The sequence below is a fragment of the Hippocampus zosterae genome, chromosome 5, assembly GCF_025434085.1.
Source record: "Hippocampus zosterae strain Florida chromosome 5, ASM2543408v3, whole genome shotgun sequence".
Classification (NCBI taxonomy): domain Eukaryota; kingdom Metazoa; phylum Chordata; class Actinopteri; order Syngnathiformes; family Syngnathidae; genus Hippocampus; species Hippocampus zosterae.
Genome location: NC_067455.1, coordinates 11,290,311 through 11,305,934, shown reverse-complemented (window position 1 = coordinate 11,305,934; position 15,624 = coordinate 11,290,311). Strand labels below are relative to the sequence as shown.

The 15,624-nt window shown below is 43.2% G+C and overlaps 1 protein-coding gene across 1 annotated transcript in view; it reads left to right on the top strand.

The window, feature by feature from the left end:
* Window positions 1-15,624, top strand: part of osbpl3b (oxysterol binding protein-like 3b) — a 29,617-nt gene that overhangs the window by 3,630 nt on the left and 10,363 nt on the right. The window contains exons 2-11 of the mRNA XM_052066643.1: window positions 8,494-8,630; window positions 10,471-10,587; window positions 11,046-11,099; window positions 11,255-11,368; window positions 11,557-11,712; window positions 11,842-11,965; window positions 13,155-13,258; window positions 13,479-13,571; window positions 13,643-13,799; window positions 15,082-15,212. Coding sequence (XP_051922603.1) covers window positions 8,538-8,630; window positions 10,471-10,587; window positions 11,046-11,099; window positions 11,255-11,368; window positions 11,557-11,712; window positions 11,842-11,965; window positions 13,155-13,258; window positions 13,479-13,571; window positions 13,643-13,799; window positions 15,082-15,212 — 1,143 coding nt within the window. The 5' untranslated portion in view covers window positions 8,494-8,537. The remainder of the gene's footprint in view (window positions 1-8,493; window positions 8,631-10,470; window positions 10,588-11,045; window positions 11,100-11,254; window positions 11,369-11,556; window positions 11,713-11,841; window positions 11,966-13,154; window positions 13,259-13,478; window positions 13,572-13,642; window positions 13,800-15,081; window positions 15,213-15,624) is intronic.

Genomic DNA, 15,624 nt, shown 5'->3' with positions numbered 1-15,624 from the left:
TGCATGTGACTCACCTCCTTGAGAGCTCTTAAACATCGCATCCAGAGAAGACCTCATTAGATGTCACCTTCGTCAGGTTGCTTTACACATACTCACTCATGTGACTGCTTTTCAAACAGATCTGTCAAAGGCATTGGCGTCATCTTGTGTTGTAAACTATGTATTTTATGACTCGGGTCGCATTCGGTCCATATTATAGGTACAAAGAAGGAAAAGATGGAACAGTTTAGGAAGTGGATAAAACAAACCATCAGAAATAATCTGTTGGGATTTTAGGCATACTCAGGTGTTCCCTCTTTCCCCACATGAATAATTCACTACGCTGTATGAGTAAATAGGTCGATGTGGTTTTTGAAGATCCAATTGTAAAGATGAGTGGAGTGACATTTGTATAGTAATGGGGAAAAGAGGACGCAGCAGTGAGCATTCAGTGCATTTTAGTCACACTGATTATTACAGATGGGTTACGATGATTAAAGGTTTTAGAATTACATTTGTTTCTTATTCCGCTTATTATAGTGACATGCTGACTTTTTAAAATTTTATTTTCTTTTAATAGCAGCTTGCTGTGCCAGTCTGTAACCTCCTCCAGGCATCAGAGGCAGAAGGAAGCCCAAACACACTCTCCACCAGAAACTTGACATGAATTTTTAACACAGGCTGCACTTTCAGATCTTTTTCACGTTAAAAACAATTACACATGCTAAAGGATTTAACAGAATATCAGAGCTTTTGTACCTGAATTATTCAAAGCGTTCACAGTGTATTTCAGTGGCAGCACTGAAGCGCTTGAATAATGTACTGCTCCCTTTTAGCCAGTTTTGCTTTTCAAATACTGTGACCGCTGCCAATGAATCAAGTTTATTTAACATATTAAGAGGTTTCTGGCCTGACTTTTTAATTTGTGTAATCAATTAGTATAGACTGTAAACATAATATTAGGAAGATCTTGTAGCAATAGCACTTTTGAAAGTTAGCTTTGGCGTTTGACTTAACCGAGGGAGCTGAATTTAAGAGAATACAGTGAACCTAAATAATTTACACTCACATGTAACCTACTCATTATTTTATAACAATAACTGATTTTTTTATATATATATATATATATATATATATATATATATGTTTTGAACTTGTTACCAAATACTCAACACCAATCCATATGGAATTATTGCAAAAAAGAGATTAGTTATGCTACTGAGTTAGCATGCTAATATTGAAATCCCATATCGCATATCACATGTTATTCCAACATTGAGCTTGTACTTAGTGTTTCAGGCTTCTTCTGTGTATTCACAGCCCTGTCTTTAGCAAACTATTAAAGAAATATTCATGATTTATTCAGGAATCCACGTTAATAAAAGAGGAACGATTTGTTGATGCAGCTTTCAGAATTTGTGAAATCGATGAAATGCCTCCAAATGTCTGTGTGTGTTTCTCTGCAAATATATCTCAAGCTAATGACATTTTCTCAATACCGCTCAGCGGTCTACAAATCAGACGTTTGGTTCTCTGAGTTGCATGGTGTGCACATGACGTTATTATCCTTGAATGGAAAGATCCTACCCAAACCGTTTGGACTGGACTGCTTGGTGACATTTTTCACTCCACTTAACTTGCAAGTGGACATGGTCCAACCTCACCAAACAATAAGGACCAGGATCAGATGACTGCGATCACACTTATCTGAGCTCGCTGCACAAACGGAACAATTTCCTCTGAGAGCATTTTACCCCACTCAAGCCTGACAAATGTGAGCTCGGTCTGACAAACCCTGATGGACACATTTGGTCTATTTCCACCATCCTCTCTCTGACATCCAATAGAGGAAAATGTGCCTTTTACAAATATGACACTGGTCTGTTTTTGAGGTATTCATTTAACAGACATGTCTATTATTGTGATGTGTTGGTGAAGTTTCCAGTACTGGATCATATTGAGAGCTGTCAATATTTTTTACGCCTTTTACTATACAGTATCTCATTCGGCAACAGGAACCTGTTCAGTCTTCAGTCGTGTGTGTGTGTGTGTGTGTGTGTGTGTGTGGGTGTGTGTATTGTTGAGGATGTGGTTGATTAGCATGATGCCTTGTGGTGAACGTGTGAAAATTTGAGTGGTTTGTACTTCTGTCTTTTGATTGTATGAATGAAGCACATGGAGTAGAAGGGAGTGGTTGACATCATGATCACATTTTAAGCAGCTCAAGAGCGTTATTTGGACTGTCTCCTTCTGAGTTTGGCAGTCTTTACCTGTCAAGCCTTAAGCAGATCTGCGCAGGTGTTACCATCTGTGTCGCTTGTTCTGAGAAGGTACACGTACAAGAAATGCAGACGCAATCTTTTGACATACTAAACATATAATATAATGATATAGTCGCGGATGTTGCTATGATGCGGAGTACAAGCGTCTAAGAACTGAATGTTAAGCAAAAATGGAACATCCAGCAAACTTTTACGCGCTCGCATAAATTAATGTAGGTGAATGCAGTGTTTGCTCAACTCTGCGGGGTTTTCACGTGTGTGTTGCTCAGCTTCATTCATCATTTCTTGAGTGGTAGTCCTGCTGGTGAAGTCGGATTGTCCTTCATGTTGTTAATGGTGGAAGAGAAGTGCCGATGAATTGCTCTTTACAGAGAATCTTTTTGCGGCGCATTTTATCAATGTTTTTGGGACCGACGTCCATTTTGTCATAGCAGAGTCATTTCCAGACTTCCTACATTGCAGCCAACCAGTGGACCTGTTTGTGTTTTCCTTTGAGACAGGATTCATAAACATGTAAAATGGAGCAACTATGGTCACCTGAAAGCTGGATTGACACATTTAAGTCCATGCTGACCAATTTTTAATGTAATTGTTATGACTGTCTATTTCCATGGAAATTTCAAGTAATACATCAGATTTGTCTTTTTTTTATATAGATAGAGCACATGAAACAACCTGCATGCGCAGACACCCGAATTTCACATAAATAACTTTCCAAGCGTAAACTTCAGGCAGTCACAGCCCCGAAGTCAACAATAACACGCGCACAGAAAATATTAACACTCATTCACAAAGGATTCAGATTTTCCAAAATCATATAGACATGTCCATCCATTTGTATTGCTTAAAATGTTTTTCAATGTTTTTATTTCTGCTGTTTGTGCAGACGCGGTTTTAATGATACGGTATGTCACCAGTCTGTATTTCAATGAAGTAAATAAATTTGTATATCTAATCTGTTGTTATTATTAATATTATTATTATTATTATTATTGCTACACTATTTGCATATTGAATTTGTACCAACATTTGGGATAGGCCTGATTCTGGTCTGAGGATATCTGATTCCATGTGTTTTTCCATTGATGCTGTCACAGGACATGTACAAATTATGCCTATTAAGGGCAAAAGCATTTAATTGGGTCACACGAACCCTGCTGTGTAAATTCAGCCATTTTATTCACCTGTTTTATTAAAAAGAGAACAATACATACAACAGGGAAAGGTACATTTGCAGAGTCCACTTTCTTGTGCACTTTCATCATACTTAATGGAGGGGGAAAAATGTTAAAACAAGAATGGGCAAAAGAGGAAGTGAAATATGTTGTGTCATGAAAAAAGACAAACATGATGTCTCTCTCTCTCTCTCTTCTTAGCTTTCTGCATTGACCTCTTCAGTTTTCTCTGGCTTTGCTGAGAAGGTCCTCACCCTCTAAAGTTTACTATTGAAATTTGAAATTTAAAATGTGGGAGAACACGGCCGGTATTGAGTAGTCACACTGCTGAGAGTGCTCCAAAAGATGAATTTAAAAAAATCACATGATATGAAATGATAATTTCTAATGTTTTTGAGACAGAATCGAACATACCTACTCTGGTAGCTGTCAGTGCAAGAATGTTCTTAAAGACAGCAGCAGCAAGAATCAATCAGCTTTCTGCTCAAGACAAGCTGGCCTTAGGCAAGTCTTGCATGTTAAAACTCTAATTCAATTAAGCAAAGGCTTGTTACTGAGGCTAATCCAGATGGATGTATGGTCATCAGCACAACAAAGAAACTTAACAACAATAGCAGGAGCTTTGTTTTTTAGAGTTATGACCCGCCTGTGCATGCAGAGAGATAATAGGACCTATTTTGGTATAGAGTGGCATCTGTGTGCTCTGTGAAAAAAGAGGCCGCGTTACACCTCTTGGACATTCTTACGCCCACTACAATAAAAATTTGGTAACAGAAAATAGCTTGCGCTTAGTCTAAAAAAGGCGCATCATGATTTTCATGCCAAAGCAATGGTCCAGTTCGGCGTCTTACCGAAGTAGGTAGATGCGCCACACCCCTCGCGCATCTGCAAATTTGGTTACAAAAGTAGACTAAATATTAGACTTGGTAAAAGCAGGTCCAACTCGTGGCGCAGGTGGTGTAGCACAATTATGCTAAAGTTGGTCAAAGCCGCAGGCAGACAGATGTGTGTAGTTGATGTTACCCGATTTTATTCATAATCATTTATGAACATGACGCCAGTGTGGTACAGTCCGTTTGAACCATTGTAGGAATCCATTCACACGCATTCATACAGGGGAGATATTGGTGCTGCGCCTCTTGAGCTAAGAGACTGTTAAAAGTAGTCGGTAAGCAGACTAGCATCTCTCGAGCAACTAGTCGCCATTTGGCATTTCATTTGCATTTCAAACCGTGACCCTCGAGTTCTAAAGCCTAAGCTACTTACACCCTCAATTACAAGTATGTTTACAAAAAAAGGGACAACCGTTGATTTTGTTTTAAACCAGGTTTCGCATCTGATTACCCTGATTTCTGAGATTTTCGGATTATATTTATTTCTCTCACACAGCTGCCATTTAAATATAGATTGCGAGTTAAAACAGGATGTGTGGTTTTATGAAAAAATTAACTTCATTGAGAATAAATTGAGCTTCTCTTTTTTTCTCCCTTCAAAGAAAAACAATTACAGTACAGTGAGTGCTTGAATACTGTATTATGATTAATATTACAAAATATGACACCATTCCTACACTTTAAGGCTTCAACCAAGAGATTACATTTCGCGGCTCACATCCTAATGATGTCTAAAAGCCTGGCAGGCATGTCAGCATTTCCTTTGGCAGACTCTGGAGACACTGGAAGGAACGAGAAACATCTGCATCATGAAGTGCAGATTGTAATAGAGGGCTTCCAGCTTTTGTCAATCTAGTTAGTGCAGACATTAGGCCATCTCAACTGAGATCATTTGCTCAGCAAGTCTTGCTGAAAGGTCTCTATTAAGCCGTAAATTGAGAGAGTTTGCCTGCTGTCACACACTGTTTTTATGAGGCCTAACCGAACCAAGCACCTTTGCACGCACGACAAATCGTAAATGCATTTTTTTTATTAACCTTTTTTCTTGCAGATTAATGTGCGACTAGTGTTTGACATTAAAACTCACACAACGGTAAAGGTGTGCCAAGATTTGAAAAATAGGATCATAAATAAGTTAATGGCACTGCAGTGTAGCATTTTTGCGAGAGGGCCCAAAAATCAATTTTTTCTTAGGACACAATGGATGAGTGCTTGGTTTCTGTCTCGTCCCAAGTGGTAGGTCAAATCCACAAGGCTGAGGGAGTTTTTTTTGATGGCATGAAATGTGGCCATCTTGTATGAGATAAAAAGGAGCCCCGATAGGTGACGGTGTGACAAACTGACTCTGCATCACCGGCCTGATCAGTTGAAGGTGGATGAATAAATCATCGAAGCGGAGGCGGTGCTGCGATGAACATATACTGTAGATAGATTTGTAGCGAAGCAAAGTCACTCACCATGTGGCTGATGGCTCCATTCGGACGCTGGAAATGGGGTCCAAGCAAAGGGAGGAGGTGAAGGCCTGATTGGAGGAGGTGTCAGATGGCCAAGCTTTTGTCTGTTCGACATGAGAAGCCGAGGCCATTAGACAGCACAAAGCTTGTAAATGCAGAGCAGGTAATGTGATTATCCTCACTCCTGCTTCAAAGTGGTTGTCAACACTTAACCGTCCGTGCGCCCATTGGAAACAGAATGCCACCCTGGATACAATACAGTAGTAGGGTAGTATGGTATTATCCGCTCTATAAGGCGCTTTGGAGTACAAGGCGCACCTTCAATAAATGGCCTAATTTAAAACTGTTTTCTTATTTCGGGCGCACCACATTTTAAGGCGCATAGAATAAAAGCTACAATTGCGGTTGTGTTATGCATCCACTAGATCAGGGGTGGGCAATTATTTTTTGCATAGGGCCACATGAGAACCAGAAAATATTATGTAGGACCGGATCAAAAGGGTGAACTAAATTCGACATAATATTAATTGGATTTCTTTATTTAACAAGCTGTATATTACATTTTTTGGCACGTTTTTCAGACTTTAAGAGTACATTATTCCGTCGTATCGAACGGGATTGGCTTGACTTGGCGCTACTGCGGGCTTCCGTATCGTCTCCCCCTTCCCCCCTATGCTCTGCAACTTCAAGTAACTATTCCACCTGGTGTTGAAATGCCTGTCATTACAAGTCCAAATGAAACGAATGCAGTCGTTGACATTAAACCTTAATTGTGTACCAACCTTCAACAGGCCGGATTAAAAAGACCAATGGGCCGGATTTGGCCCGCGGGCCGTAGTTTGACCACTCCTGCACTAGATGGAGCTATGCTAAAGGTAATACAATACAATTAAGGACATCTTTATTTATATAGAGCTTTTACAACCGCTGCAGCTGTAACAAAGCGCTTTACAGAACATTTAAAATACCTTGTCCAAGAAATCAGAATGTTGATCGTATATAAGCGCCATCGGATTACAATTTTCTCAGCTTTTGAGAAAATCGAATGCTTTTCAGTGCACCTTATAGTGTGGAATATACGGTATTCCCTGACACACGGATAGAAGTGTGAACACAATATTTGGGATTTCACCAGATCACCTTTCCAGCAGGTAATGTTTTGTGAACAAAATATATGTACCAGGGTAGCAAAAAAAAAGTTTTCCATTGCTATATTCTCAACTGTTCACAAACTTTAATATGTTCAGGTAATAGCAGCCTGTAGCTTACTTTATACCCTAATGCGCACAAAGGTGATAGGAAGTTGTTAACATAACCATTGTTTTACGTTAAATGTTCTGTAAAGTGCTTTGTTACTCTTGCAAAAGCGCTCTATAAATAAATACATATTGTATACATTGTCTTGTATTCAGACTTGTCTTTGGAATTAAAATTTCAGCTAGTGCAATATATGGACAAGTGGATGGGATTGTCACCAAGCACTCTGGGGAGCCATCTTAAGTAGTGTTCTTTTCTGTTGATGCACCCTTGAGCCAGATACTGAAAGCGAAAAATCAGCTCAGGGCCAGAAGTCTGTCGAGGTATGCTATTACACACGCATACAGTATCTATCTTGCCAGCAAACGTTCTCCAAACCAAATGGGTTTGGACAACGCAACCAATTAATGCTCATCACTGCTCTTAGAATAACAAACAGCCACTGGAGGCATAAACAGAATGCGGTTTCATGTTTTGACATGATGAGCCATGCGGACGCATTCTGTTAATGAGTCTGCGTCGAGTGTGGCAGTTGACTGAATGTCCCAAAAGGGACCAATTATTTTTACACTCTGGTGAAGTGATGACATTACTTGTCTCCGTTGATGTGACATGTGGCAATTTTCCAGTTCTGTTCTTACAGTAAGTATTTTACCTAAAAGAGAAAAGAGAAATCAAGCTATGAGTTTGTTCAGTAAATACATTTTTAAAATTTCCTTCCATTACGCTGCCCTATCTCAGGTGCTTGGCCAGGCAGAATGGTGGCTCTGTATGCTTCTCTTTGCCTGGCAGGTTATTCATTCATCTTCCGAACCGCTTGATCCTCACCAGGGTTGCGGGGGGTGCTGGAGCCTAACCCAGCTGTCTCTGGGCAGTAGGCGGGGGACACCCTGAACCGGTTGCCAGCCAATCACAGGGCACACAGAGACGAACAACCATTCGCACTCACACTCACACCTAGGGACAATTTAGAGTGTTCAATCAGCCTGCCATGCATGTTTTTGGAATGTGGGAGGAAACCGGAGCACCCGGAGAAAACCCACGCAGGGCCGGGGAGAACATGCAAACTCCACGCAGGGAGGCCGGAGCTGGAATCGAACCCGGTACCTCTGCACTGTGAAGCCGACGTGCTAACCACTGGACTACCGGGCCGCCCGCCTGGCAGGTTAATGGACCACATTCCAAAAACATGCATGGCATGCTGATTGAACACTACATTGTCCCTAGGTGTGAGTGTGAGCGCGGATGGTTGTTCATCTATGTATGCCCTGCGATTGGCTGGCAACCAGTTCAGGGTGTCCCCCGCCTCCTGCCCGAAGACACCCTGGATAGGCTGCAGCACGCCCGTGACCCTCGTGAGGATAACGCGGTTCATGGATGGACTATTAAAGCCATCTTTTTCTATGACTCACTCCCTCTCATGATCTTGTGCCCGCTTTTTTGTTCTCACCAGACTAGAGGAATGTTGCTGGCACCCCGGCCATAGTGTGAGCTGAGATGGGCTCAGAGGAGCATACGTCAGTCATGTCGCAGAAGATCTCCTTGTCCCGCAGCAACAGCAGCTCCTCATCCAAACATGACAGCCGACAGGTAAAATACACCTCCTTACTTAATGTCAGTGGTGGTCCTAGCCTGCGTGTATGGACCCTCTCCACGAACACACGCAGATTAAAGAGAAAAAAAACAAACTGTTTATGTTCTTGGAAAGGGATATGGAATTCAAAACAGATATGTTGCAATGTACAAATACAGCAACAGCAAAGAATAATTAGAATTATTGAAAAAAAATGTGCGCGCGTGCACACACACACACACACACACACACACACAAACACAAATCTTGCATCGCACAAAAAAATAAAATAACACAACCTAATTTTATTTTCAAGATCAGATTGTGAATTTAAGAGATAAGGCTTTGCATTCAACAGATGCGCCACTCCACAAGGGGACGCAACTCCCACATGCAAATGTTGACGAAGGACATGTCATGTCCTTAGAAACCGATTCACAGCATTTTTGTGATTTACTTTGGGGCATTTGCCAGAAAATCAATGCCTCCCTGTGCGGCCGCACGTAATGCACATACCCAAAACCGCCACTGGTTGTGGTATTCACTTACGGTTGTAAACATTTGCATCCATTCACATTTGTGTGCTTGTCATTGCCAGTTTGTTTATGAAATCTGAAAACCAGTTCCAAAGCCCCCTCTTCCACTGAGCGGCTGACAATTGCGAGTGTTTTCCAGGACAGCGAATGTTGTCAGTGACGATCCGTTCAAGGTGGTCAATGCTCGCCTAACGGTCACCAGACGTTTGCCTGTACTTTTGAAATTTGGAACATGTTCAAAATTCCATTGCGAGCTGAAAAAACCCCACTCAACTCTTATCCCGAATGGCTGGCGAACATATGGGACCTCAAACAAACCCTGACATGCATTTTGTTCCCTACGCCAGCAGTCACCACTGTTTGCTGCTGAGTGGGATAGAGGCTTCAATGATATCAGCCACCTTGAACAAAATACACCAAATTACTCAAAATAAGCCCAAACTCCGGAACGTTCCAGGATCATTTGGAGATGTTTTTCTCAATGTGCACCCTTTCCCTTTTATAAACATAACGAATACAAATAAAACGTTTCTTTGCCTCAGCACAAAGAATCATTTGCATTGATATGCAGAACACAATTTCAAGCTTGGCAAAGGTCTTTACTCTCTCGAGTCTTGTTTTGTATTGCCCTTTTCCATGAATGCAATTGAACATTTCTATCAAATCCAATCACTCTCTCATGCCTCGACAAATTACCGAAGCTGTTGGCACCCCGGTTGTTGTTGTTGTTCCAAGCAGTGTATCATTAGTTTTTCATCAACCACAAAATCTTATCCATTTGAAAATAAATGTTAGCGCTTGTTACAGGTCACGCAACCGGCGAGGCTAGTTTTTTTTTGGCTCGACGTACAAACCAAGCCATTACCCGGAGAGCCGTCGTGACCTAACCTGTATGTGTCTGTGATCCCTCAGCAATGCTGCTAAAAATGATATATGCAACATGGCATATTGTCTCGTCATGTACGTCACTGCTGACACCTTCTGAGTGTGTTTCGACCTTCACAACACGAGTCCAGACTGTCAGACAAGATCGTATGTCCGATGACTCACTGTGTGACAGTGTCACTGTGGATGTGACAAACCCTCAGATGGCAAGAAGGAGCCACGCCTCTTCTCTTAGTACTGTGATTTAGTAAATCATTTGTTCTGAGGGTTTCTTTGATGCAGACCTGCCCCTACAAATCACATCTTTTCCTTCTGGTGACCTTTAGTGTGAACTCTGGACACTGGAGCAGTTATTTAGACCAAACAAGTCAACTGACAAACCAATCAAGCTTCGACAAGGACATAATGTGATGTTGGGCGTTTATCTAACCTGCAGGACAGCTGGGAGATTGTGGAGGGTCTACGCGGAGGCTTCAACAATGTCCTGGAGCCGCAGAAACAGGAAAGCTATGTGCTCAAGAAGAGAAAATGGCCCTTGAAGGGCTGGCATAAGGTACACTGTCTCAAGTCTGAATATGCCCCCCCCCCCCCCCCCCCGCCTCCTCTTTAGTGTGGTTTCCCCTCTGCATTGGCAAAGCAATTTCCTTGGCCATATCTGTCGTCAGGCTGGTCGAATTTGCAAAAATGAACTTGTCCAGAGTCGCTGTTCGCGCTCTTGACTCGATAAAGGTTGGGAAACACTCCTGTATGTTTCCCCCCATTGCGGAGTTGCATGCGACATGTCGCTGCTCCACATGCAAGGCTTCCTGTGCGCTGCATTAGCTGATGGCCTGCTGATTTGTCGGGCTGAATATGTTTAGTATTGACTTTTTCGTGCTTTCAAATGTCACATGTGCTGGAAGAGCAAGAGCGCTCGTCGCTTTTACAAAGAGAGTTCATGATAGCCACATATGACAATAGCATGAAGCTGTGTCTATACTAACCTTATGTCATTTTTATTTCTCCCTATAGAGATACTTTTCCCTGGACAAGGGCATCCTGAAGTATGGCAAGTGCAATGCTGATGTGAGTTGCCTACCGGCTCCAAATGACGTGGCCTTGCCTTTTACAGCTCGTGCTCTTCCCGTGTTGCCTACTAGACCAGCAACAGGCAATTACTTTATTGTAGATGTTGAAATTTATGATGCTCCGTGTTCAGAGCATAATGTGTTGCCTTGCAGGTTGAGAAGGGGAAGCTTCACGGCTGCATTGATGTGGGGCTCTCCGTGATGGCCATTAAGAAGAAAGCCAAGTGCATCGATCTTGATGCCGAGGAGAACATCTATCACCTGAAGGTAAACCGCTAGGCTAGTCAACATCGGAAATTGGGTAAAAACATGAACCGCTCCAATAATTTCCCTCGCAGCTTAACATATATATTCTTAAATGAGCGCGGGGTGACCTTGTGTTGTGTTCGTGTGTGAACAAGACATTGTTTGCGCCCGTCACCTCGTCTTGTCCTTGTGTCTTGTGCGCCGTGCAGATCAAGTCACAGGAGCTGTTTGATGAATGGGTGTCCAAGCTACGTCACCACCGACTCTATCGGCAAAATGAGATTGCCGTGTGTCCCAACGAGAACTCCTTCCACTTCCCCCACTATCCCTCCCCCACATCTCCTGATTGCACCCCTCTTAGAAAGGTATAGCTGCCCGAATGAAACGTCACCGCTCATATCGAGGCTTATTTTTCCTTGCTTAGGTTCAGCTCTAATATTTGCGAATAGCTACTAAATATTGTTGTTATTGGGGATGACCTTTTGTTTGTGCAGTGTGGGCCTATACGCAGGCAGTCCACGGTGCACTCAGCGGGGGCGTTCCCTTTCAGCTACAGTAGCCAAGCCAAGGTAACAGCCTGGCTGCAGTCATCCGATGACATGGACAAGTGCTCCAAAGGTGAACGCGCGCACAGCTGCTCATCGGCAAGCTCCATCGCGAAAAATATTTCAGTCATATCATATCTTCATTGTTTGAGGGTCAAATGCACTTTGCAATACATTCTATCGGACAGCAGTGAAACTATACCCGAGTAGATTTTGTTTTTCTCTCATAGCACCCATTTTGAAATCCCTCCCACCAAATTAGACGCCTTTAAATTGTCCGTAGCTGTCAATGTCCCCATACTTCCTTTCATAACTTTGCTGCTGTGAATCGGGAATTTCTCCATTGCGAGACTAATTCTTATCTTATCTTAAAAATACACCCATCTATTTTCTGATCCACATTATCGTCACAAGGGCATGCTGGAGCCTATCCCACCCGTCTTCGGGCAGTAACTCTGAACGGGTTGCCAGCCAATCGCAGGGCACACACAGACGAACAACCATCCGCGCTCCCGCTCACACCTAGCGACAATTTAGAGTGTTCAATCAGCCTGCCCTGCATGTTTTTGGAATGTGGGAGGAAACCGGAGTACCCGGAGAAAACCCACGCAGGCCCGGGGAGAACATGCAAACTCCACATAGGGAGGCCGGAGGTCGACGTGCTAACCACTGGACCCCTGGGTGGCCCACTCCCAAGTTGTTTAAACCACAAATCAACTACAGTTGGCCCGGTAGTCCAGTGGTTAGCACGTCGGCTTCACAGTGCAGAGGTACCGGGTTCGATTCCAGCTCCGGCCTCCCTGTGTGGAGTTTGCATGTTCTCCCCGGGCCTGTGTGGGTTTTCTCCGGGTGCTCCGGTTTCCTCCCACATTCCAAAAATATGCATGGCAGGCTGATTGAACACTCTAAATTGTCCCTAGGTGTGGGTGTGAGTGCGAATGGTTGTTCGTCTCTGTGTGCCCTGCGATTGGCTGGCAACCGATTCAGGGTGTCCCCCGCCTACTGCCCGGAGACAGCTGGGATAGGCTCCAGCACCCCCCGCGACCCTAGTGAGGATCAAGCGGTTAGGAAGATGAATGAATGAATCAACTACAGTTAAACATACATTTTTTTAACAGGTCCGTGAATACACACACTGAACAGCTTCAGTTTATAAAAAGAATGACGCCTGTTGAATACTTTTCCTGATGGTCTACTGCCAAAGTAAAAAGTGCTCATGTCAACAAAAGTGTTTTGTTATTTATTTATCCTCCTCGCTTTAGACTTGTCAGTTTGTGAAGCGTACCTACTCGAGTTGAGCCACCTTCTTCAGAGTATGGAGGTCCTCCATCGCACCTATTCTGCACCCTCTATCCAAGCTCTTCAGGTGGTTTCACATATTTGTTCCTCTGTCTCTTGAAAGCAGCAGCATCACAAAATTCCACAATTTTCTGCTTTTTTTTTTGTCTCTGAGTTTGCTTTACTCTGCTGCTATATATAGAACTTTTCCAAATCAATTTTATTTCAATTGTCTACGATGACAGCGCTTTTATTTATTTTATTTTTTTTGAAAGGGTAATATCCATCCGCTGTGTTATGATCGCCAGACATCAACATTTGACAGCCCTAAGAAGGAAAAGAGGCTTCAAAGAAAATGGCGCACAAAGAACTACAACAAAGACATCAAAACAACTCTGCAGGTAGGTTGTCAAAAGCTCCACTTTTGAATGTCTCTGTTGGCTAAACCGCGGTTTCTTTTGTTCTGCTGCAGGTTCCCAGCTGCATCGCTGGTTCCGTCCGCCTCCATTCCTCCAACCCCAACCTCTCCACTGCCGCACTCGCCAATGACAATGCTGACCCGGAGTCTCTGGATTCTCCTTTTGATGTGGCCAAGCTGCAGGAGGACTTCTGCCGTGTCGCCGCTAACCGTAAGTGACACAACCGCAGGTTTTTTTTTTAAATTAACACGTGGATTTTTTTTTTAAATCACACTTTGCAAGCCATTTTTACATTGGTTGTGTTCACATTCTCGTAATGTCATGTTTATTTAAAGCAATCATTTTTTATGGGGCGGGTGGTGGAGTGGTTAGCATGTCAACCTCACAGTGCAGAGGTCGTGGGTTCGATCCCGGGTCCGGCCTTCCTGTGTGGAGTTTGCATGAGTTTCTCCCCGTGCCTGAGTGGCTTTTCTCCGGGTACTCCGGTTGCCTCCCATTCCAAAAACATGCATGGCAGGCTGATAGAACACTCTAAATTGTCCTAATTTGTGAGTGTGAGCGCAGATGGTTGTTGGTCTCTGTGTGCCCTGCGATTGGCTGGCAACCTGTTTAGAGTTACTGCCCGAAGACGGGTGGGATAGGCTCCAGCATGCCCTTGTGACGATAATGTAGATCAGAAAATGGATGGATGTATTTTTAAGATAAGATAAGATAAGAATTATTCTCGCAATGGAGAAATTCACGATTCACAGGAGCAAAGTTATGAAAGGAAGTATGGGGTTTATGTTAATTGGGATGCCCTTACATAGGGGAAAGAAGAGCCACAGTTTGCCGATGTACTTTTCAGCTGTTTCTTGAACAGCAAAACACATTGTGCACAGTCACATAAAACCTGCTGTTCACTTCAAGGCACATGCATGTACACAGGTGCTGCCATCCGTACTGTATTTTCGAAATGTTTCACGCTTTCAATTTTGGTGGAGCATTGAAATACTTTTCAGTTTATAAAATGTCTTTGAACATATATTTGTTTTTGACGGTGTAAAACAAAACGAATCCTGTCAACCAGTCCAGGGTGTACCCCACAACTGGCCGAAGACAGCTGGGATAGGCTTCAACACGCGCCGTGACCCTTGTGAGGATAAAGCAGATCAGAAAATGGCTGGATGGATGGAGGGATGGATCTAGTTAGGGAGCGCATTGTCTGATGTGACACCCCAGCAGCAGTGATGAAAAATTGTGGCCAAATCTAATATTGTGCATGTTTTTGTAGCGTCTTTTTTCTGCCTGTCAAATCAATCATCAAATGTTTTCCCGAGCTGCTACTAAGTGAAAAGTTTCAGTTCGCTCTTGCAGGAAATTTGTTAGTAATTAGAAAAGTGCCCCCATCGGGTCCTATCATTCTACTGCCAGAGTAGCACTCATGCTAAGTCTTTGTTGTTGTGAAAAGCCTTCCAAATTGCAATCGCAGCTTGTTTACTCCTCTCTTCAGTGCACACCACCATGAAGTCAGCTCTGAATTCCCTCACGTCAGAGAGGGAGCGACTAAAACAATGCGTGGACCAAGACTGCTGTCCTCCAACCTCCCCGCAAGTGGTCGGCTTGAAGAACGCGCTGACAACGGTACGTGGGCTCCGTTGCCACATACTCACAGACACTCCACTCGAGTCTCCTTGAGGGCTTGTCAGCAGAGGGCCACTCGCCAACCTGGCTGAGACCTCAGTGGCCAGTGAGTCCCACTCAGGCTTTTTTTTCCCTTCTCTTTCTAAAGTTAACATTGATCATCATACTGTGGAACCTCTGAGCTTTTGACGGCAACACATGGCAATAATAGCCTGCTGTCTGTTAGCTCCTAATGACTCAGTCTAGCTGCATGACCACACAGCATGGCAATAATGGACCACTCATATTTTTCATTGTACAGTGTGGGCTTCCTTGGATTCTCCAACAATAACATTTAGCACATTCCAAATTATTGTCATGCTGCGTGCACCGTCATGAATTTAACTCGCAAGGGCGCTCCGCGGAGCAATTC